Raw genomic sequence first — 17,408 nt, 5'->3', positions numbered from 1 at the left:
TCTCCTACTACTGGTAGTTTGCTTCCTTGTTCTCCAAGTATGTCCCTGAATCAGCCTCAGCGTTACCCAGGACCTCTTTAGAAATTCGAGTTTTCGGGCCCCATCATAGACCTAGTGGATGAGACCTGGGTGTGGGGCCCTGTGGTCTGTTTTCGGGACAAACGCTCCAGCGGGTTCTGACAGCACTGGTTTGGGTCCCGACAGGAAACTTGTGGTTTTGTTTTTGTTTTGCTCCATGTGGGCGAAGTGTGTTTCTTGGGCTGGGACGGGGCCCAGGGCAGAGGTCCCTGGGACTCAGGCCGCATCTGGGGGCACCTGGCTCCTCTGGCAGGGCAGCTGCGGGGCCAGTTGGAGCCGCATGTCTCAACCTGGCAGGACTTGTCTAGTGTGTGACTACGGCTGGTTGGTCTGCTTCCCCTTGGGGGCGCAGCCCCTCCTCGTGGGGGTTATTGGTTATTGGTTCTGTCTCCTGGGTATTGGGTAATTTTTAGTCGGCCTTTTGGAGGTGGTGGTATCTGTGGTACATTGGAGTCTGTGTGTGGAACTCCTGTTGTTGATGAGAACTTGAAGCCCAAGATGGAAATGAGTATCAGAGGCCACCGGCAGGCAGAGCTGGGACAGGATGTCCACCCCAAACTGCGTCCCCCACAGCAGCTCCGGGCTGGGCCCTTCCTCATCTTTCAGAAGGGATGCATTTCCGGTGTCCACCCATCTCTCTCCGGTTTTGCTTTATATAAACAAGGGTGATTTTTACGGGTCCCAGGATTACCGCTGCATCCAGGCTGTGCACAGAGGCTGCTGGCTCCCGCGGTTCCCATAGAACTGAATATGGAGCTTGTCGGGGGTCAGAACCCAGGACTGTCCGTGCAGGAGAGGGCAGGCAGGCGTCCTCTGCTTGGCTGGAGAGATGGGGCACATTCCTGCTCCACGGGGCCCTGTCTGCACGACCACGGCCTGCCTGTGACCCTCATGGGAGCCAGGCCATATGAGCGCGCTGGTTCTTTTCTCTGTATGGTATTTTGGTTTCCTTCCCTTTTTTAGCACCTAGATTTAAAAATTCTGTGGGCAGAGCATGCTGTTCTGTGGAGCACACAGAATGGCAGGCACGTCTTTTCTTGGAACAGGGTGTGTGTGTGTGATAGAGAGAGAGAGAGAACACATGTGTCCCTAAACGGGCACAGCAACTTGCTGCTGTCCATGTCCTTAACCCGTGACAGGTGATGGCTGGCAAGTGGACAGGTCGTCATTGTGAAATGTGGGTTTTCTGGAAGAGCACTTAGTGGGATTGTTAAATCCCCCAGGAAGCCATGCTGCGGGCGTGCTGGCGGGCACTGTGTTTTGTGTGGGAGGATGGGCACGTTGGTCTAAAGACCTCGAAAGCATGAGGCCGTCAGCCTCACATTCCTGGCTGTGTCCGTGGTGTGCCTTCGTCGAGAGCCCCGGGCTGCCTCTGCGGCCGGCTCTGTTGGGTTCCCCGCAGGGAGAGGTCTCCCTCTCGGAAGGTACTAATTCACCTTCTCCTGTTCCTCCCTCTGCTTCTCCTGCTGCCTCCAGGTTTCGAAGGTAAATGGAGTCACTCGAATGTCATCTCTGGGTACAAGTGCAACCAGTGCCAAAAAGATGCGCGAAGTCAGACCTTCACCGTCCAAAACTGTGAAGTACACTGCAACGGTGACGAAGGGGACTGTCACATACACCAAAGCCAAGAGAGAACTGGTCAAGGAAACCAAACCCAATCACCACAAGCCCAGTTCCGCTGTCAACCACACAATCTCAGGGAAAACTGAAAGTAGCAATGCAAAAACCCGCAAACAGGTGCTATCCCTCGGGGGGGCGTCCAAGTCCACCGGGCACGCCGTCAATGGCCTCAAGGTCAGTGGCAGGTTGAACCCAAAGTCATGCACTAAGGAGGTGGGGGGGCGGCAGCTGAGGGAGGGGCTGCGGAACTCCAAGAGGAGACTGGAGGAGGCACAGCAGGCCGAGAAGCCGCAGTCCCCACCCAAGAAGATGAAAGGGACGCCGGGCGCTGCCGAAGCCCCTGGCAGAAAGGTGGCGGCAGTGGCCCCCGCGGCGCCGGCCCCCGCGGAGAAGGCTCTGCTGCACGGGCATGTGAAGAAGGAGGTGCCCGAGCGGAGTCTGGAAAGGAACCGGCCGAAGCGGGCCACGGCCGGCAAGAGCGCGCCAGGCAGACAAGCACACGGCAAGACGGACGGCGCCTCCTGTGAAAATCGTTCTACCTCGCAAACGGAGCCCTTGCACAAGCCGCACGAGGCGGCGGCCAAGCCCGACAAGGGGGGCAGCCGGGCCGGCTGGGCGGCCATGGACGAGATCCCCGTGCTCAGGCCGTCCGCCAAGGAGTTCCACGACCCGCTCGTCTACATCGAGTCGGTCCGCGCTCAGGTGGAGAAGTACGGCATGTGCAGGGTGATCCCCCCTCCGGACTGGCGGCCCGAGTGCAAGCTCAACGACGAGATGCGGTTCGTGACGCAGATTCAGCACATCCACAAGCTGGGCCGGCGCTGGGGCCCCAACGTGCAGCGGCTGGCCTGCATCAAGAAGCACCTCAGATCTCAGGGCATCACCATGGACGAGCTCCCGCTCATAGGTGAGCCCCTCGGGGCTGGGCCCGGAGCGGGGAGCTTGCCCCGGGGGCCCCAGTGCTGCGGGCAGGGGCCTCCCCCTCCACAGGGGAAGTTGGGGGTGGAGCCCAGCCCTGGGCAGCATGGTTCCTCCGGAGCCCAGCTGGCCTTGGCCTGTGCTAGCTGGCGTCTGCCCCGTGTCCTCACGTGGGCTTCGCTTGTAGGCTTATCCTCGGCTTCACTGCTCAGGTCATCGGTGGGTTGGGTGCTCTCCCTGGGGGGTGGGGGGGGCCACATCCAAGATACTTCATTTTACCCTCTTCCCCTCTTCCAAGGCCCTGTCTCCAAATACAGTCCCCTCCTGGGGCTCCGGGAGGTAGGGCCTGAACGCCTGAAGGCGTGGGTGACACAGGCCAGCCCACTTTCCCTCTGTGTCCTCCTAGGTTTTCCTTGCCCGTCACTTTCTCTGGTGACCAGCGGGGCCCTTTCAGAGACCACAGATCAGGGGATGGTTTAAGTTTCTCTTGAGAGTGGGGACCACTGGAGAGCTCATCTCAGGGACCCCCTGTGTGAGTGAGCGTCCCGGCAGATGTGGGGGCCCTGGCTGTAGGCAGAGCCCCTGTACAGGCCCTCCTAGGCTCCCGTGTCCCCCCCACCGCCCCTGCTGCTGTTTGCTCCTCGAGGATTCAGTTGCTCTGTCTGGGATGAGCTGGGTCTGCTGAGTGGGGGCTCCCTCTGGAGATAGCCGGGTAGGGTCCCGCACAACCTCCATTTCAGCTCCAGGCTTGTGAAACAGGGCGCGTTGCTGCCTCCATTTTGGAGGTCCCGAGTTTGTAGAGGCAGCGAGGAGAGCCAGTTCCAGCCATCCACGTGTCAGGAGTTGGCAGGAAGCTCGGGCTCCCTGCGAGTTGGGGTCTGATTATTGTCTCAGCAGGTGTCTGAGCAGAAATCACTTAATTTGGAGAAATCCTTGGTTTGGGGTCTGTGCTCAGGGATGGCACGCTGTCAGCGGACGGCTCAGGCTGTGGGAAGAGACTGAGCAGGTATGAGCCTTTGGTGTGGGCTGTGCCCTGGGCGTGCTCAGAGGACCCTCCCCACCCCGGGCTGTGGTAAGAGTGCCCCATTCACCATGTTGAGGACTGAGGGATAGGTGATGTCACAATGATGGCCGGTAACCTCAGAGTAGATTTCTCTTAAGCCCGATTCCTTCCCATAGCCAAAGGCCAAGCAGATGTGTCCCCATGGTGTGTGCGTTTGCATGCTTTGCTACTGCCTGCAAGTGTGGAGCCTTGTCAGCATCTGTGGAAGGGGTGCCAGGCCAGCCTGTCATTGTAGAGTCCTTGGGCCCTGGGTCTGAGCTTGGCCTCCCCACAGAGCAAGGGACTCCATGGTGTGCAGCAACTTTGCAGAATCTGCTCCTCCTGCATCAGCCCCTTGGGGAGCAGGGGGTGCGGGAGCCACTTTGCACAGGATGGTCTGGTGGCCCTGTGAATGGGCCAGTCAGAACAGGCGAGGAGTCCATGAAACGATGCCTTTCCATGTGGTGTGTGCATTTTCAGGTGCTCTGGGGTTCTATTGATCTCCAAAGAGGAAAATAGAGAAGTTATAGGGTGCCTCCTTTCTGATCTGTGATGTGAGTCTTGGTGGCCGGCTGCAGTGGCTCCTCCCTTCCCTCTCCACTGCTGCAAGTCTGCAGGGTGTTGCTGGCCTCCGCTCTGCCCAGTTTGAGCTGGACACGAGCGGGGAGGGGAGCTTGGCTTTTGGCCGCTCCTGGCCACGGGCAGGGCAGGCTTTCTCTGTGTCCAGCCTCTCACCAGGCAGAGCTCCTTGGCATCCAGGCGGCTGCGCTCCCATCTCCTCGTCTTCTGTGGGGTTGGGAGACCTGTTCCCCCAGGGACCCCGCGATGCCTGGCCCGTCCTGCACTGGGCTGCTGTTCTACAAGAGTTCGGGCTTTTTTCACTTTGGGTAGAAATCTGTGCCTGCCTTTCAATGACCTAAAACTCAAGTTTTACTTTTCTCACCTTGCATTTTGTTAGGTATTTATCTTCTAATAGGTAGGGGGCTGCTTATTCTGGAAGGTTTCGTTTCTCCTCTTTTGTCTGGTGGGAGGTTGCTTTCCTAGGCCCCATGTAGACGGTTCCTCTGTGAACACTCAAGTGTGTTTGGTTTGGATGTGCATCTGTACGGTTCTGTGATTTGATCCAGGGGGTAGTGGACGCTAGCTTTTGAAATGGGTGGTCTCGAGCACAGGGTGATGAGAGTGGGGGGACAGACAGCTCTGTGCCCTCTCAGGTACTGCCTCTGGCCCTGGAAATCCACTAGGATTGAAAACCAGTTAGTGTGTGTGCGCGTGCGTGCAAAGGGATGGGGACAGACAGTGCCTGCTACACGTATCTGCTTTCTGACCTCACAGCTGGTGTGGGTGACATTGGGACGCAGGTGCCTCAAGGTGTCACAGCCTAGGCCCTGCCCTTGGGTGACGAGCCCCTGCTCCGAAACTGGTTGCCCCTGCCTCCTGGAGTGTGTGTGGGGGAGCGTGCAGCGTACGTGCTGCCCCTGCTGAGGGGGGCCCTGGGAAACTCCTCCCCACAGATCCACAGGGCCCGCTCTCCTCTCCTTCCGTTCAGGCCTCTGCTTACACGTCAGCCCCCTGGGGACACCTTGCCCGAGTGTCCCACCTGAGCCTGCAGACCCCGCAGCGCCGCAGCCCCTGTGCCAGCAGTGTGACCTCCATGGCGCCGCAGACTGTTCTTGTCCGTCCCCGTAGACTCGGCTCCCTGAGGGCCAGGGATTCCGTGCACTCCTCTGACCCCGGTGCCTAGCGGCGTCTGTGGCACGTAGTGGGCGTCCCCGGACTTACAGGTGGAAGGAGAAGGGCTGGTGCTCGTGCTTTTCCCTGACGGTCCCTGTGATTTGTTCCTCACCATCCCAGGAGGCTGCGAGCTCGACCTGGCCTGCTTCTTCCGGCTGATTAACGAGATGGGCGGTATGCAGCAAGTGACTGACCTCAAAAAATGGAACAAACTAGCAGACATGCTGCGTATCCCCAAAACTGCCCAGGACCGGCTGGCCAAGCTCCAGGAGGCCTACTGCCAGTACCTGCTCTCCTATGACTCCCTGTCCCCCGAGGAGCACCGGCGGCTGGAGAAGGAGGTGCTGATGGAGAAGGAGAGCCTGGAGAAGCGGAAGGGGCCCCTCGAGGGCCACACGGAGCACGACTACAACAAGTTCCACCCCCTGCCGCGCTTCGAGCCCAAGAACGGGCTCATCAACGGCGTGGCCCACAGGAACGGCTTCCGTAGCAAGCTCAAAGAGGTGGGCCAGGCCCAGCTCAAGACGGGCCGGCGGCGACTCTTTGCTCAGGAAAAGGAAGTGGCGCGAGAGGAGGAGGAGGACAAGGGCGTCCTAAGTGACTTCCACAAGTGCATATACAAGGTGGGCCCGCGGCTGGGCTGGCGGGGCGGGGTGCGGGGCTCTGGTTGCTGCCTGTAGCTGAGAGCAGCGTGCACCGACTGTGGGGGTGCTGGGGGCGGACAGGATGCAGGCCCGAGGTATCTGGCGACGGCTCGGCTTCCCACCGGCCATGACCACAGATGAGCCACTTGCTGGCTCCCAGCCTCTAATTTCCTTTGCACGAGAGGACGTGTGTGTGCCTGGGTGCTGGGGACTCGGTAGCTTGGGGGCAGACGCCCACGGGCATGACCTGCCCCTTCTGAGCACCCAGCCTGGCCTGGTGTGAGAGCTGTCCAGGGGGGCCAGACCCTCCGGGCTTGGAGCACTGCTTCCTTTGCGTCCTTGCCTGCATTCTGAGCAGCTCGCCAGTTCTTGGCTCTGCCTGGTCCTTCCTGATGAAGCGATGAGGACAGACCTCCCCGGTGAATCTCGGGGTGGGGATGGCAGGTCCCTGGCAGACAGGGGCTCCCAGATCACAGTGCAGCGTGTGCTGTCCTGAGAGGCCCCCTCCTCCCAGAGGCAGACAGAGTCCCTGTGACCCTCCCCATGGCCGCCTGCCTGCCAGGGTGAGCGGGACACCTGGTCCAGCTGTGACCTTCACCAGCGGTCTCCGCTGAATTGCCCTAGTGACCCCAGCATGGACTTCCTGGGAGGGAAGGGTCCTTAGAGAAGACCCTTGCCCAGTGAGCCACCAGCCCCGAGCCTGGCAGCCGCATACCGAGTGGTGGTTTTCTGCCGAGCTGACAAACCTGCCTTGGGTTAGCCTCATCACTCTCCTGTCACTGCTCAGGTCCTTGTCATGGCCTGCAAGTGGGCCCTGGCCTGTCCCTCCCTGGGGGTGACATTGAGGGGGGCTTCCGGTGCCCGGTTCCACACATGGGAAGGCTGACTCACCTGTGGGTTCAGAGTGCACGGAAGGTCATGGCTCTGGCTGCCTTCGGCCATTTCTTCCTCAGCTTTAGTTCTCCGCTCCTCTGGAGGGACAGACCGTGCTGGCCTCCACCGTACTTCTCCCGCTAGACCCAGCAGGACTCTGTCTCCTTTGCTCTGGTTCCGAGTTGCCAGTCCCTGGTGCTTCCCCTCAGGGACCCTGGGGGTGGGGAGTGGCTGCCAGCAGCCTCTTTGACACTTAAATATTTCATGATGAGGGAGAAGAAGGTGCTGGAACAAACTCAGGAGCACTTTCTGGATGTTTCCTGGCTGTGTGCATGAGAAGCTCTTCTCATTTAATGCGGCAAAGTCCAGGGACGGAATGGCCAGTCTGAGAAATGAAGTTTTTTATTTGTTATTTTTTATTTAAGAAAGACAGTTCAGTGAGAATGAGGCGAATCTGATAGTTTTTTGGAAACGTGCCCCGTCGTTGATAATATTGGGGTTCATCACCAATATCCGGTGGTGGCCTGGCTGTGGTGACATCACTGGCAGCCATGGGCGCGCCCACATGAGCTGGGAAGGGAGCCCCTGGTTCTGGAGCCCCTTCAGGCCCTGCGGGTGTTGACCTTGGTGCAGGTGCCATCGCGAACACAGGACTCTGCTTTTTAGTTGATGTAAAATCACGCCCCACTTGGTAGTTAGGATCTTACCCTGTTGGGAACAGTGTGTCTGGAGGAGTTGTAGGGAAGGACTTTCTTTGGGCAGAGCCCCGATGCTGGAAAGCAAAGGCAGATGCCAGAACCTCAGCGCTGACGGCTTTGCTTGTCCCTCCGAAGGCAGGAAGGATCTGCCACCCGTTCTAAACCTGTCACTCTGTATGGGGTGCTCCCGTGCCCACCCATGCGGGGAGCCTTCCCTGACCACCTCAGGTAGAAGCCGCCCTCTCCTGCCACTCCGTCGGTTGGCTTCCGGCCCCCTGACTCCTCATGGCCCTCGCCAGCCTCCCCAGAGCTGTGCCCCACAGGTTGGAGACCTTGTCCATGTGAGCACTGCTCTAACTCTGGCCCCCAAAACCAGGCCTGGTATACAGTCGGTGCTCCAAAGAGCACCCCTGCGGTCACGCGGCAAGCAGAGCACAACTCGCACAGGGTGGGCCTCTGTGAGATGACGCCTCCCCTCTGCGGTCAGTGGGCGCGGGTCTGGGGTGGGACTCGTAGACTGAGACGGCAGCAGCACGTCCTCGTGCCCGTTGCTGGGTGGAGGGCAGGGGGCCGGGTGTCCGGCGGCCCTGGCTACTTTTCCATGCGGTGGCCTCTTTGGCAGAGAACAACCAGTGATGTTGCCGTCTCGCCTCCCTGACGGGTGGGGGATGCCCCGCAGTTCTCCCAGGCCCAGCCTGTCTGGATGCCGCCAGTCTCCCCTCTGCCCCCTCAGTTGGGGTAAACTGAGGCCTTCTGGCCCCTTCCCATGTCGTACCCGCTTCCCCATAAAGTGAACTGTGCTCCCGTGCGTCACGTGGGCGCCTGAGGCCGCCTCGTGCTCAGCCCCCATTTCTGCTGGCTCAGGGGTCTGCCCGCTGCTGGCGTGATGAGGGCGCCAGGTCCTCCATCCCCTTCGGTCGCCACAGGTTTTTCTGCCCTCTCTGCTCACATCAGCTTGGGATGGAGAGCGGCCCGTGGACACGGGGAGGCCCTGGGATGCGGTGTGGCCTCGTTCAGGGTGGGGATTCGGCCAAGTTTCTTTTTTATTTTTCTTGTTTTGTAAAAGATTTTACGTATTTATTTGACAGAGAGAGATCACAAGTAGGCAGAGAGGCAGGCAGAGGTGGGGGGTGGGGGGAAGCAGGCTCCCCGCTGAGAAGAGAGCCTAATGCAGGGCTCGATCCCAGAACCCCGAGATCATGACCTGATTAGCTAAGTTTCTTATGTTTTACTCTCGTTTTTGTTTTTTTTTCAGGGAAGGTCCGTTTCTTTAACGACTTTTTATCGAACAGCAAGAAATATCATGAACATGTGCTTCAGCAAGGAGCCCGCCCCTGCTGAAATCGAGGTGAGTTGTGGGGGGCACACCTGGACACCAGGCCTCCTACTGCCTGACGGACGGTGGGGCCCCAAGGGCTGTCATCAGGGTCTGCTGCTGGGGCCAGGCAAGTCTCTCCCCTCGCTCTGAGACAGAGGACGTGTAGGGAAGGGGGCACACCTGCTGGGGTTCTCCCTGACTCAGCCCTGCCCAGGGCCATGAGACTCCCAGTCGGGATGAGCTCCAGGCGCATCCCGTCCCCAGCTCAGTGGCCGCTCCTCACCCCGTCCTCTCTGTATCTGTTATGCAAGAGAATGTTTGGAATCCCTGGAAACCACAGTTGTGCGTTTTCTCCTCTATTTTTTGTCTAATGGGATTGGCAGATTGCCATTTTTGTGCTTCTGCCAACTCCAGTCTTTGAGTTCGTGTGAGGTTGGAAAGACAGGGAGCACTTCTGTGCCCAGACCAATTAGGGGGAGTTTCTGGGTGAGCCGCCACGGCAGGACAGGGACCGGATCTGTTTGTTTACGTCCCCCAGCTGGGGCCCTGCTGCTCCGTGCGCACCGCCGGCTGCCGGTGGAGGCGGGCCCTGCCTAGCCGTCGGGCCTGTCAGGGGAGGACGCCAGGCTTCTGTGGCTGGGCCGGGGCTGCCGCGGGTGGACGGGGTTTAGACCGTGTCCACCTCTGTCATCGAGCCCAGTGTATGCCCCCTCTCTGGGTATGCCTGTGCTGGCCACGAGGGGCCCTGCTTCCTGAACTGGGGCTGGAGGACAGTCCCTGGACGGGCCAGGTTGGAGTGGGACGGCCAGTCCCCATGCTGTGGCTGTTGTGGGGGCTGCTGCCCCACTGCTCGGGCTTCCCAGTTAGGGGAACTCGGTGTTGTCCTTCCCTTAGGTGTTAGGTCCCTGCCATTGGGCACTGGCCGCCCCAGCTCTGTACCGTGGGTGATGCCTTTGAATGCCACACTGTGGGTTGACCCCCTGCCCGTCCCTCAGCTCTGGCCCCACCGAAGCCACCTCCTATCACCCATGACGTCCACTGGGCCCTGATTCTGGGACACGTGGGGCTGTGTCACCGCTGCTTCCAGAGCAATCGTGGCATCTTTGGGAGAGATGTGCAAAGACTGGGGTTGGGAGCCTCTGGGGTGAATGGTTGAGCTGGAGAGAAAGGCCTCTGCTGTCCGGCATAGGTCCCCGTGGGAGCCTGCGAGGGTGCAGGATTTGGTACTGCATGTGGCACGAAGGGCACACAGCTCCTTTTGGTCTCCTGCTCAGGATTATTCCTTCTCTCTGAACATCCCGCGTTGTCTTCGGCGTTCAGCACTTAACATGGCATCTCAGTGGGAGGGGAAGGTCCGCGAAAATCCAGATCTCCAGCCTGAGTCTATGTGGCTTCTGGATCCTACAGAGATCTGGGCCGGGCCTTCTTGGCTGGTGGTCGTCAACTCCGTGGCGGGTCCCCTTCCTCCCACAGGGCAGCAGGGCCCATCCCCTCACACAGGCTGAGGCTTCAGTCCTCTCCTTCAAGGAGATACGCTTAAGGAACGCAGACACTTAAGTGTGGGATTTATTCCAGGGGCCTTGGGCCTCTGCAGCTGGTCCCCTCTTTGGAGATGCTATATGGCGTCGTAGTGCCGGTAGCACCTGCCTGAGCTGAACCGTATTCCATGATGCCCTGTGCTTACTGGCTCCGCTTCCTCCTCTAAATGGGGTTCCAGCTACGCCGGGAAGGTGATGCTCTGCTTCCGGAATGAGAATTGAAAACAAAATGCCAAAATGCTTCTGAGTCGGGGAGTTGCCTAAGGGACGCTGAGCACCACTGACGTGTTAGCAAAACTTGTTCCTGACCCCCCTCCCCCGCACCCCCGGCTGGCTGGCTGGGGCTCATTTCCCTCACCTGGTCGGTGCTTAAAGCTGGCGGTGTGATGTCCCCGGCACCTGACCTGAGCTCATTGGCCTGGTTTGAACCGGGCTGGATGTCATCTCCCCTGCTGGTGATGCTACCTGCAGCCGCTGACAGCCCCGCAGAGGGGTCAGGGGCCCCAGTGGTGGGGAGTGAGGGGGGTGAGGTGTGCGTCTGTCGAGACGCCGAGGCTGGAGACCGTGTTGGTCAGTCCGAGGGTGGCAGGACGTCTTCTCTTCCTTCCTGCCATTGCTTTCCCCCAGCTCTCCTATAAGTGACTTCTTGAATTGTGTTAAAATGCATACAAACACCATTTTTACCATGTCTGAGCATGCAGTCGAGTGACTTTGAGTGCGTTCTTGTTGTTACGTGACGCTCACCACCACCTATCTCCAGAATTTCTCGTCTCCCCAAACTGAATCTCCTTCCCCATTGAACACTGACCTCCCGGCCCCTGGTCGCCTGCACGTTTTCCCTCCGACTCGGACGCTGCCACGTGCCTCCCCGTACGTGGGATCCCATAGCATTTGTCCTTTTGCCATTGGCTCATTTCCCTCGGCACGAGGCCTTCAAGGTCAGCCGTGGCTGTAGCCTGCGTGAGAACATCCTTCACCTTGAAGGCCGTGCACCCCAGCTGCTTCCACATTTTGCTTTTGGGAACCCAGCATACTAATGTCTGCTCGAGCCCCTCCTTTGTCCTGTGGGATGGGCCCCAGCAGGGATCTGACCCTTGCTGTCCTCCTCAGAGCTCTGCGGGTGGCTCTCGGCACCAGTCGTGTGGCGGGCCCCTCTGTGACACGTGGGCATCCCTGTGGCGTGTGCACAGCGGGGCTGCTCACCGGGCCTCTCCTCTCCCTGCAGCAAGAGTACTGGAGGTTAGTGGAAGAGAAGGACTGCCACGTGGCCGTGCACTGCGGCAAGGTGGACACCAATACGCATGGCAGCGGGTTCCCGGTGGGGAAGTCAGAACCGTTTTCAAGGTAACGGGGGACACTGTGGTCTGCATTTTGGGGACCAGACAGTATTCTTCCCTGCCCACCCATGACGGCCCCCTGTTTTTCCTCACAGGCATGGATGGAACCTCACCGTCCTCCCCAATAACACAGGGTCCATCCTGCGTCACCTCGGTGCTGTGCCTGGTAAGCCTGACGTGGCTGCTGTCTTTGTTGTTCTTAAGAGAGCGAGCAGTGTTGGGGGCATGGGGAGAGGGAGAGAGAAACCCGAGTGGACTCTGAGCCTAGCACAGAGCCTGACATGGGGCTTGATCCCACGACCCTGAGAAATGACCTGACCTGAAACCAAGAGTCAGACACTTAACTGACTGCTCCCCTCAGGCGCCCCGATGTCACCGCTGTCTCTAGGGTCCTCAGGCCTTGGCCTCCAGCAGTGTGCAGAGCAGGTGCCCCATGTGACCAGACGGGAAAGGTTACTGTGCAGAGCATGTGTATTAGAAACATTGGTCTTTGGAAAAGGGAGGAAAAGGACCACTGGAGTCAGTAAAAATGTGGAAGGGTGAACCAAATGATAGAACCTGGAAGCTGGGCAGACTTAGTGGCCAGCTTTTCATCTTGAAATTGGTATTTTCTTTTTTTTTTTTAAGATTTTTTATTTATTTATTTGACAGAGAGAGAGAGATCACAAGTAGGCAGAGAGGCAGGCAGAGAGAGAGAGGAGGAAGCAGGCTCCCCACTGAGCAGAGAGCCCGATGTGGGGCTCGATCCCAGGACCCTGAGATCATGACCTGAGCCGAAGGCAGAGGCTTTAACCCACTGAGCCACCCAGGCGCCCCTGAAATTGGTATTTTCAAAGCTAACGTCCTGATGCTGTAGGGCCCGTGCAGGCTCCTAAGTGATTGATGTGGATAGTAGGACAGCAGGTGTCCTGGGGGTTGTGGTCACTAAGGGCTGGGGCCCCTGGAAAAGGTGGCTTGGGGCCCTCCCACACTGGTTGGGGGCAGGTGGGTACTGGTGGTAGAGGTCTCAGTGAGCCGTCCAGCTTGGCATGTCTACTGTCCCTCTGTCCTGAGGTTCAGGTGGCTGCGGTGTGTGGCTGCTGGTTACCTGAAAACAGTCATCACGGTCTTGCTCCTTGGGGCTTCTTGGTTCCCGACTTAACTCACAGATTGATTTTTTTTTTTTTTTTTTTAAAGATTTTATTTATTTGAGAGAGAGAAATAGCCCGAGCTGGGGGAGGAGCAGAGGGAGAGGAGGACTCCCCTCTAAGCAGGAAGCCAGGACCCTGGGGTTGTGACCTGAGCTGAAGGCAGATGCCTAACCGGTTGTCTGAGCCACCCAGGCTCCCCTGTTACTACTGTTTTGTGACCGTGTCTGCTTTTTTGGCTTCCTCTCTGTACAGCAAGCAGGAAGGTTCAAGTTCCTTCTCACTGGCGTTTTCGGATTTTGAATCCTTTCTCTTTGTTTTTTCTCCCCGTTTGGGAAGAAGAAGGTGATTTCTCATTGCCCTGACTCCGAGACGCTGGTGCTGTCTGTCCCCTGTAATGCCTTTTTCTTCCTCCACAGGAGTGACAATTCCCTGGCTAAACATTGGCATGGTCTTTTCTACCTCATGCTGGTCTCGAGACCAAAACCACCTTCCCTATATTGACTACTTACACACTGGTGCTGACTGCATTTGGTGAGTATGCCCGCTGCTGGGACACTTGGGGGAGGACGAAGATTCTGGAACATTCCTGACATCCCCTCTCGGCAGGCAGCCGGTAGCCCCGGGGAGCTTATCTGCGTGGGGGTTGGTTCACTGCTCCCAGTCAGCCGTGGGATCGGAAGCCCTCGGGGTGTGAGGTCTCAGGAGGTTTGAAGCGTTCCGGTCACAAGCCGGGCTGAGCATCTCCTTGGGTGCTTGTGGGCCGTTTCTGTCCCTTCCAACTGCTATCTGCTGTCTGCTTACCCTTGTGTTTTCTTCAAGGACGGTATTTGGTGGTGGTGGTTTCTAGAACTTGGTGTCATGTTAGGGGTGAGAGCAGTTAGGGGAGCCCCAGAAAGGGGATCGCTCATAGCTTGGTCCCCAGCCTTTCCCCGCCCGGTGTGAACTGGTCCCTCTGGGCCTTACGTGAGGCTTTTTTCAGTGTCTCCACGGCCGCTGTGCTGCAGAGAGTGGGTTCCACTCGTCCTGCTGTGGGAGAGGCATGGTGTTCTCCTGCCTCTGCCGGGGGCCCACCTGTGACCCTTGCCTGGCCTGCGGCTGGCTCCCCGGCACTTCCTTCCCGGTGCCAGATGGGAAATGACTGTGGGCCTTCGGCTGTCCTGTCTGACAGGCCGGCAACAGCACATCCACCACCGCCCCCCGCAAACTGCGTTTATTGTTCTAATGGGGTGACGAGGCACTCTTTATTAACATCTTACAGCTCGCGTCCTCCCTTCGGGAGCCTGGAACTGCAGCAGCCTCGTGTGATGGCTCCTGCACTCTCGGGCCGCGCGCCCATGAGTGTGCTTTATGTTGAGGGATGCTGGGAGGGAGGGACATCCGTGGGGGCCTCCCTGCCTAGGGAAGGGGTCCTCAGGGTGCCATGGGGAGACGGTGAGTGGCTGCCGGGCCGGCGAGGCCGAGTGGCCTGGAAGGCTGGGAGTGCGTGCGTGCAGGCCGCATCCGGCCTGCTGTTCCCACTGACCGGCTTCTGGGGCCGCGTCAGGCCTGGCATGCACGGGGCTCCACCCAGGCCTGCGGCCCGACCATGAGGGGAGGTAGGGAAGTGTCAGACTGTGGGCCTTTCTAGCCCTGGAAACCCCACTGGTGCATAGTAAGAGGAGGCCGGGACGTGATTGGAGAACCTCATGGTGTGCGGTTTTTCTGAAAGCGTGTGATTTAGGTTAGAAACCCTGGGTTTAAGGCACAAGTCAGGAACATAGACTGGTATTGAAAAGCCTAAGCATTTGTCGAGAACATGAACGTGGGGTTGGCTGTCCCTGTCCTGATCCAGGATCTGGTCTCCAAGTGCAGGATTTCCCCACAGAAACCAGTGCTGAGGGCTGGCCGGGGGCCTGGGGGAAGGGCCAGGTTTGGAGCTGATTGTGCGGTTGCGGGGTGCAGGGGCAGTGATTGCTGATGTTTACCCTGCTTTGATTTTTACTGGAGGTCAAGGTTTTCGTTGGCCTGTGGCCTGGTCAGACTGCTCTGGGAGTGTGTTCCTGGTGGGCCCTCTTGGGACACTGGTGACCACTCCCTTGCTCCCCCACGATGCAGTAAGGTTCCAGATTCTCCGGTCGGTTAAGTTCGGCCTCCATCTGCAGCCTTCTCTCCACCTCGCCATCCCAGCCAGCTCCTCAGCTGCAGCCAGAAGAGTCTGCACTGTCCCTGCCCTTGGCCTTGACCCGGCCAGGTCGCGCCCATCCACCTGCAAGGCTTGCCTAATGCAGCCCTCATGGTGTTGCTCCCCTGAGCACCAGAGCTGGCCGGGCCACATCCCAGGCTTGCTGGGCACTGGTACACGGTGCCCTCTGTGGGGCCGGGCCTTTGTCCCTGGTTTCAGGACATCACACTGCTGTGGTGTCCCTTGCAGCGTTGGCCACAAGGCGGCACACACACAGACGGGCTAGACTCCTTTCCTCAGTGGGTTTGGAGAGTGGTGGGGTTTGGCCGCTGCAGCCCTCCTCTGCCTGGGGGCCGGCCCCCTTGTCCCACGGTGGCTTCTGCAGGTTTAGAGCATACACCAGAGGCCAGTGGGGTCTGCACGTGTGTCTGGATCTGATTTATAAGGCGCTTTAAACATCTGCTTTAGGCTTGAAGGGTTTTTGGCTCATCTGTAGGCGAGCTGTGCATAAGGGGAGCGGCTGCCGTTTGGCCACGCTGGGCAGACGCTGCCGTGTGACCCTGGGAAGTGGGGTGCCGGTCCCCGGAGAACACCCCTCTTCCCACACCCTGAGGCCTGTGTTTGCCTGCACATGCTCCCTAGGCAGAGGGTCCTTGTCAAGGCTCTGCTCTGCCCGTGTCTCCAAACACCGCAGGTATTGCATTCCTGCTGAGGAGGAGAACAAGCTCGAGGATGTGGTCCACACCCTGCTGCAGGCCAACGGTACCCCAGGGCTGCAGATGCTGGAAAGCAACGTCATGGTAGGCAACTCCCTCCGCCAACGTTTGGGCGCGGTGGGGATTTGGGGTTGTTGGATCGAGTCACTGTCTTTGTTGACCTGCCCCTCGGAGGCAAAGACGACATTGAGGTATCAACCTCCCGGGGATTTGCCCAAGCCCGAATGCCCTCTTCTATGAAACCCAAACTAGGGAAGTGTTTTCCTCAGATGGGACAGAATTCCAGGCTGACATTCACGGCGGCCGTGGACTCTGTTTCAGGGCATGCTCGTGCTGCAAGCAGAGAACGGGATGTTCAGGGAGGCAGGGCCCCGGGCTGGTGTTGGGCAGTCCGGTGGTGCCCACCTGTTGGGTCACCGGGGGGGACTGGGCTGCTGGTCAGGAGGCTTCTGACCCTTTGTCAGTAATTCCTGGGATTTACTTGAGCTGTGTTCTGACACCTGAACTCAGTCTGTCTCTGGCCTCTGCTAATCTCTGCCTCTGTGTGCTCTCACGGCCAGGCCCACCTCACCCTGGGGGCAGCCCAGAGAAGGGGAGCAGCAGCCCTTCTAGGGGTGCTGGGCCCAAGGCCCCCAGCCTGTACCACTGTGCCCACCAGGCTCCGGAGGCCATGCAGTCGCCCCCTGGTGGTGTAAATGTCTCCTTTTCCCACCAGGCAGAGCCACACGGGACGGGGCTGTGTACTCACAGTGGCTGCACCCCTGCATGACATGGTGTCATTGTCGGGCCAGTACCCATTTAGAACTTTGTTCTTCTTTGAGGAATTATGTGTGTTTCCTAAAGGGAAAGCATACCTTTAATATGAAACATAATCTGTCTCCTGGCACACGGGCCCCTTAAGTCCTCATTCCCCACCTGGAGGGTAGGTGTGTGTGTTCACACCTGCTGGGGGAGAGGCTGTGTCCCAGGGCAGCCCTGGGGCCGGCTGCCAGGGCTGTCACATGGGGGCTCCATGCGCAGTGGGTCCTGGTGGGGTGGCAGCAGCCCAGGAGGGCACCTCAGCCCCACCTGTCTCCCTAGATCTCCCCGGAGGTGCTGTGCAAAGAGGGGATCAAGGTGCACAGGACCGTGCAGCAGAGTGGCCAGTTCGTCGTCTGCTTCCCGGGCTCCTTTGTGTCCAAAGTGTGCTGCGGCTACAGCGTCTCTGAGACCGTGCACTTTGCCACCACCCAGTGGACAAGTATGGGCTTCGAGACGGCCAAGGTGAGGCCGGCCGAGCCCCCTGTGCACCCCGCTGTGTTGGTCCACGTGGACCGTGCGTGAGTGCACAGCAGTGCACGCGTCCCTGCCTGCACGCGTCCCTGCCTGCGCGCGTCTGCTTTGAGGGAGGGTGGAATTGCGGAGTATCCCTCTGAGGCCTCTCACCAGCAGCTGAGGGGCTTCCCTTGGAAAGGGGAGTGTGTGGTGAAAGATTTTGAGTTCTGTTATTCACGCACACACAGTATTGGGAAGATGGCACAGAAGGCGTTAAGGTAAATCTCAAAGTGGGTAGAAAGTCTGAGCTGTGGCCCCTGCCTTGCGGCCGGTGGCTGGAGCAAGGA

The 17,408-nt window shown here is 59.0% G+C and overlaps 1 protein-coding gene across 3 annotated transcripts in view; it reads left to right on the top strand.

Moving 5' to 3' along the window:
- JARID2 (jumonji and AT-rich interaction domain containing 2) overlaps positions 1-17,408 on the top strand; it is a 257,939-nt gene that overhangs the window by 231,525 nt on the left and 9,006 nt on the right. For all 3 annotated transcript variants that reach the window (XM_047734111.1, XM_047734113.1, XM_047734112.1), the window contains 8 exons: positions 1,555-2,605; positions 5,513-6,015; positions 8,863-8,955; positions 11,689-11,807; positions 11,896-11,966; positions 13,347-13,461; positions 15,786-15,891; positions 16,888-17,070. In XM_047734111.1, the coding sequence (XP_047590067.1) occupies positions 1,555-2,605; positions 5,513-6,015; positions 8,863-8,955; positions 11,689-11,807; positions 11,896-11,966; positions 13,347-13,461; positions 15,786-15,891; positions 16,888-17,070 (2,241 nt within the window). The remainder of the gene's footprint in view (positions 1-1,554; positions 2,606-5,512; positions 6,016-8,862; positions 8,956-11,688; positions 11,808-11,895; positions 11,967-13,346; positions 13,462-15,785; positions 15,892-16,887; positions 17,071-17,408) is intronic.

The sequence above is a fragment of the Lutra lutra genome, chromosome 6, assembly GCF_902655055.1.
Source record: "Lutra lutra chromosome 6, mLutLut1.2, whole genome shotgun sequence".
In the NCBI taxonomy this organism is placed as follows: Eukaryota; Metazoa; Chordata; class Mammalia; order Carnivora; family Mustelidae; genus Lutra; species Lutra lutra.
This window is presented reverse-complemented; position numbering and strand designations above follow the sequence as displayed.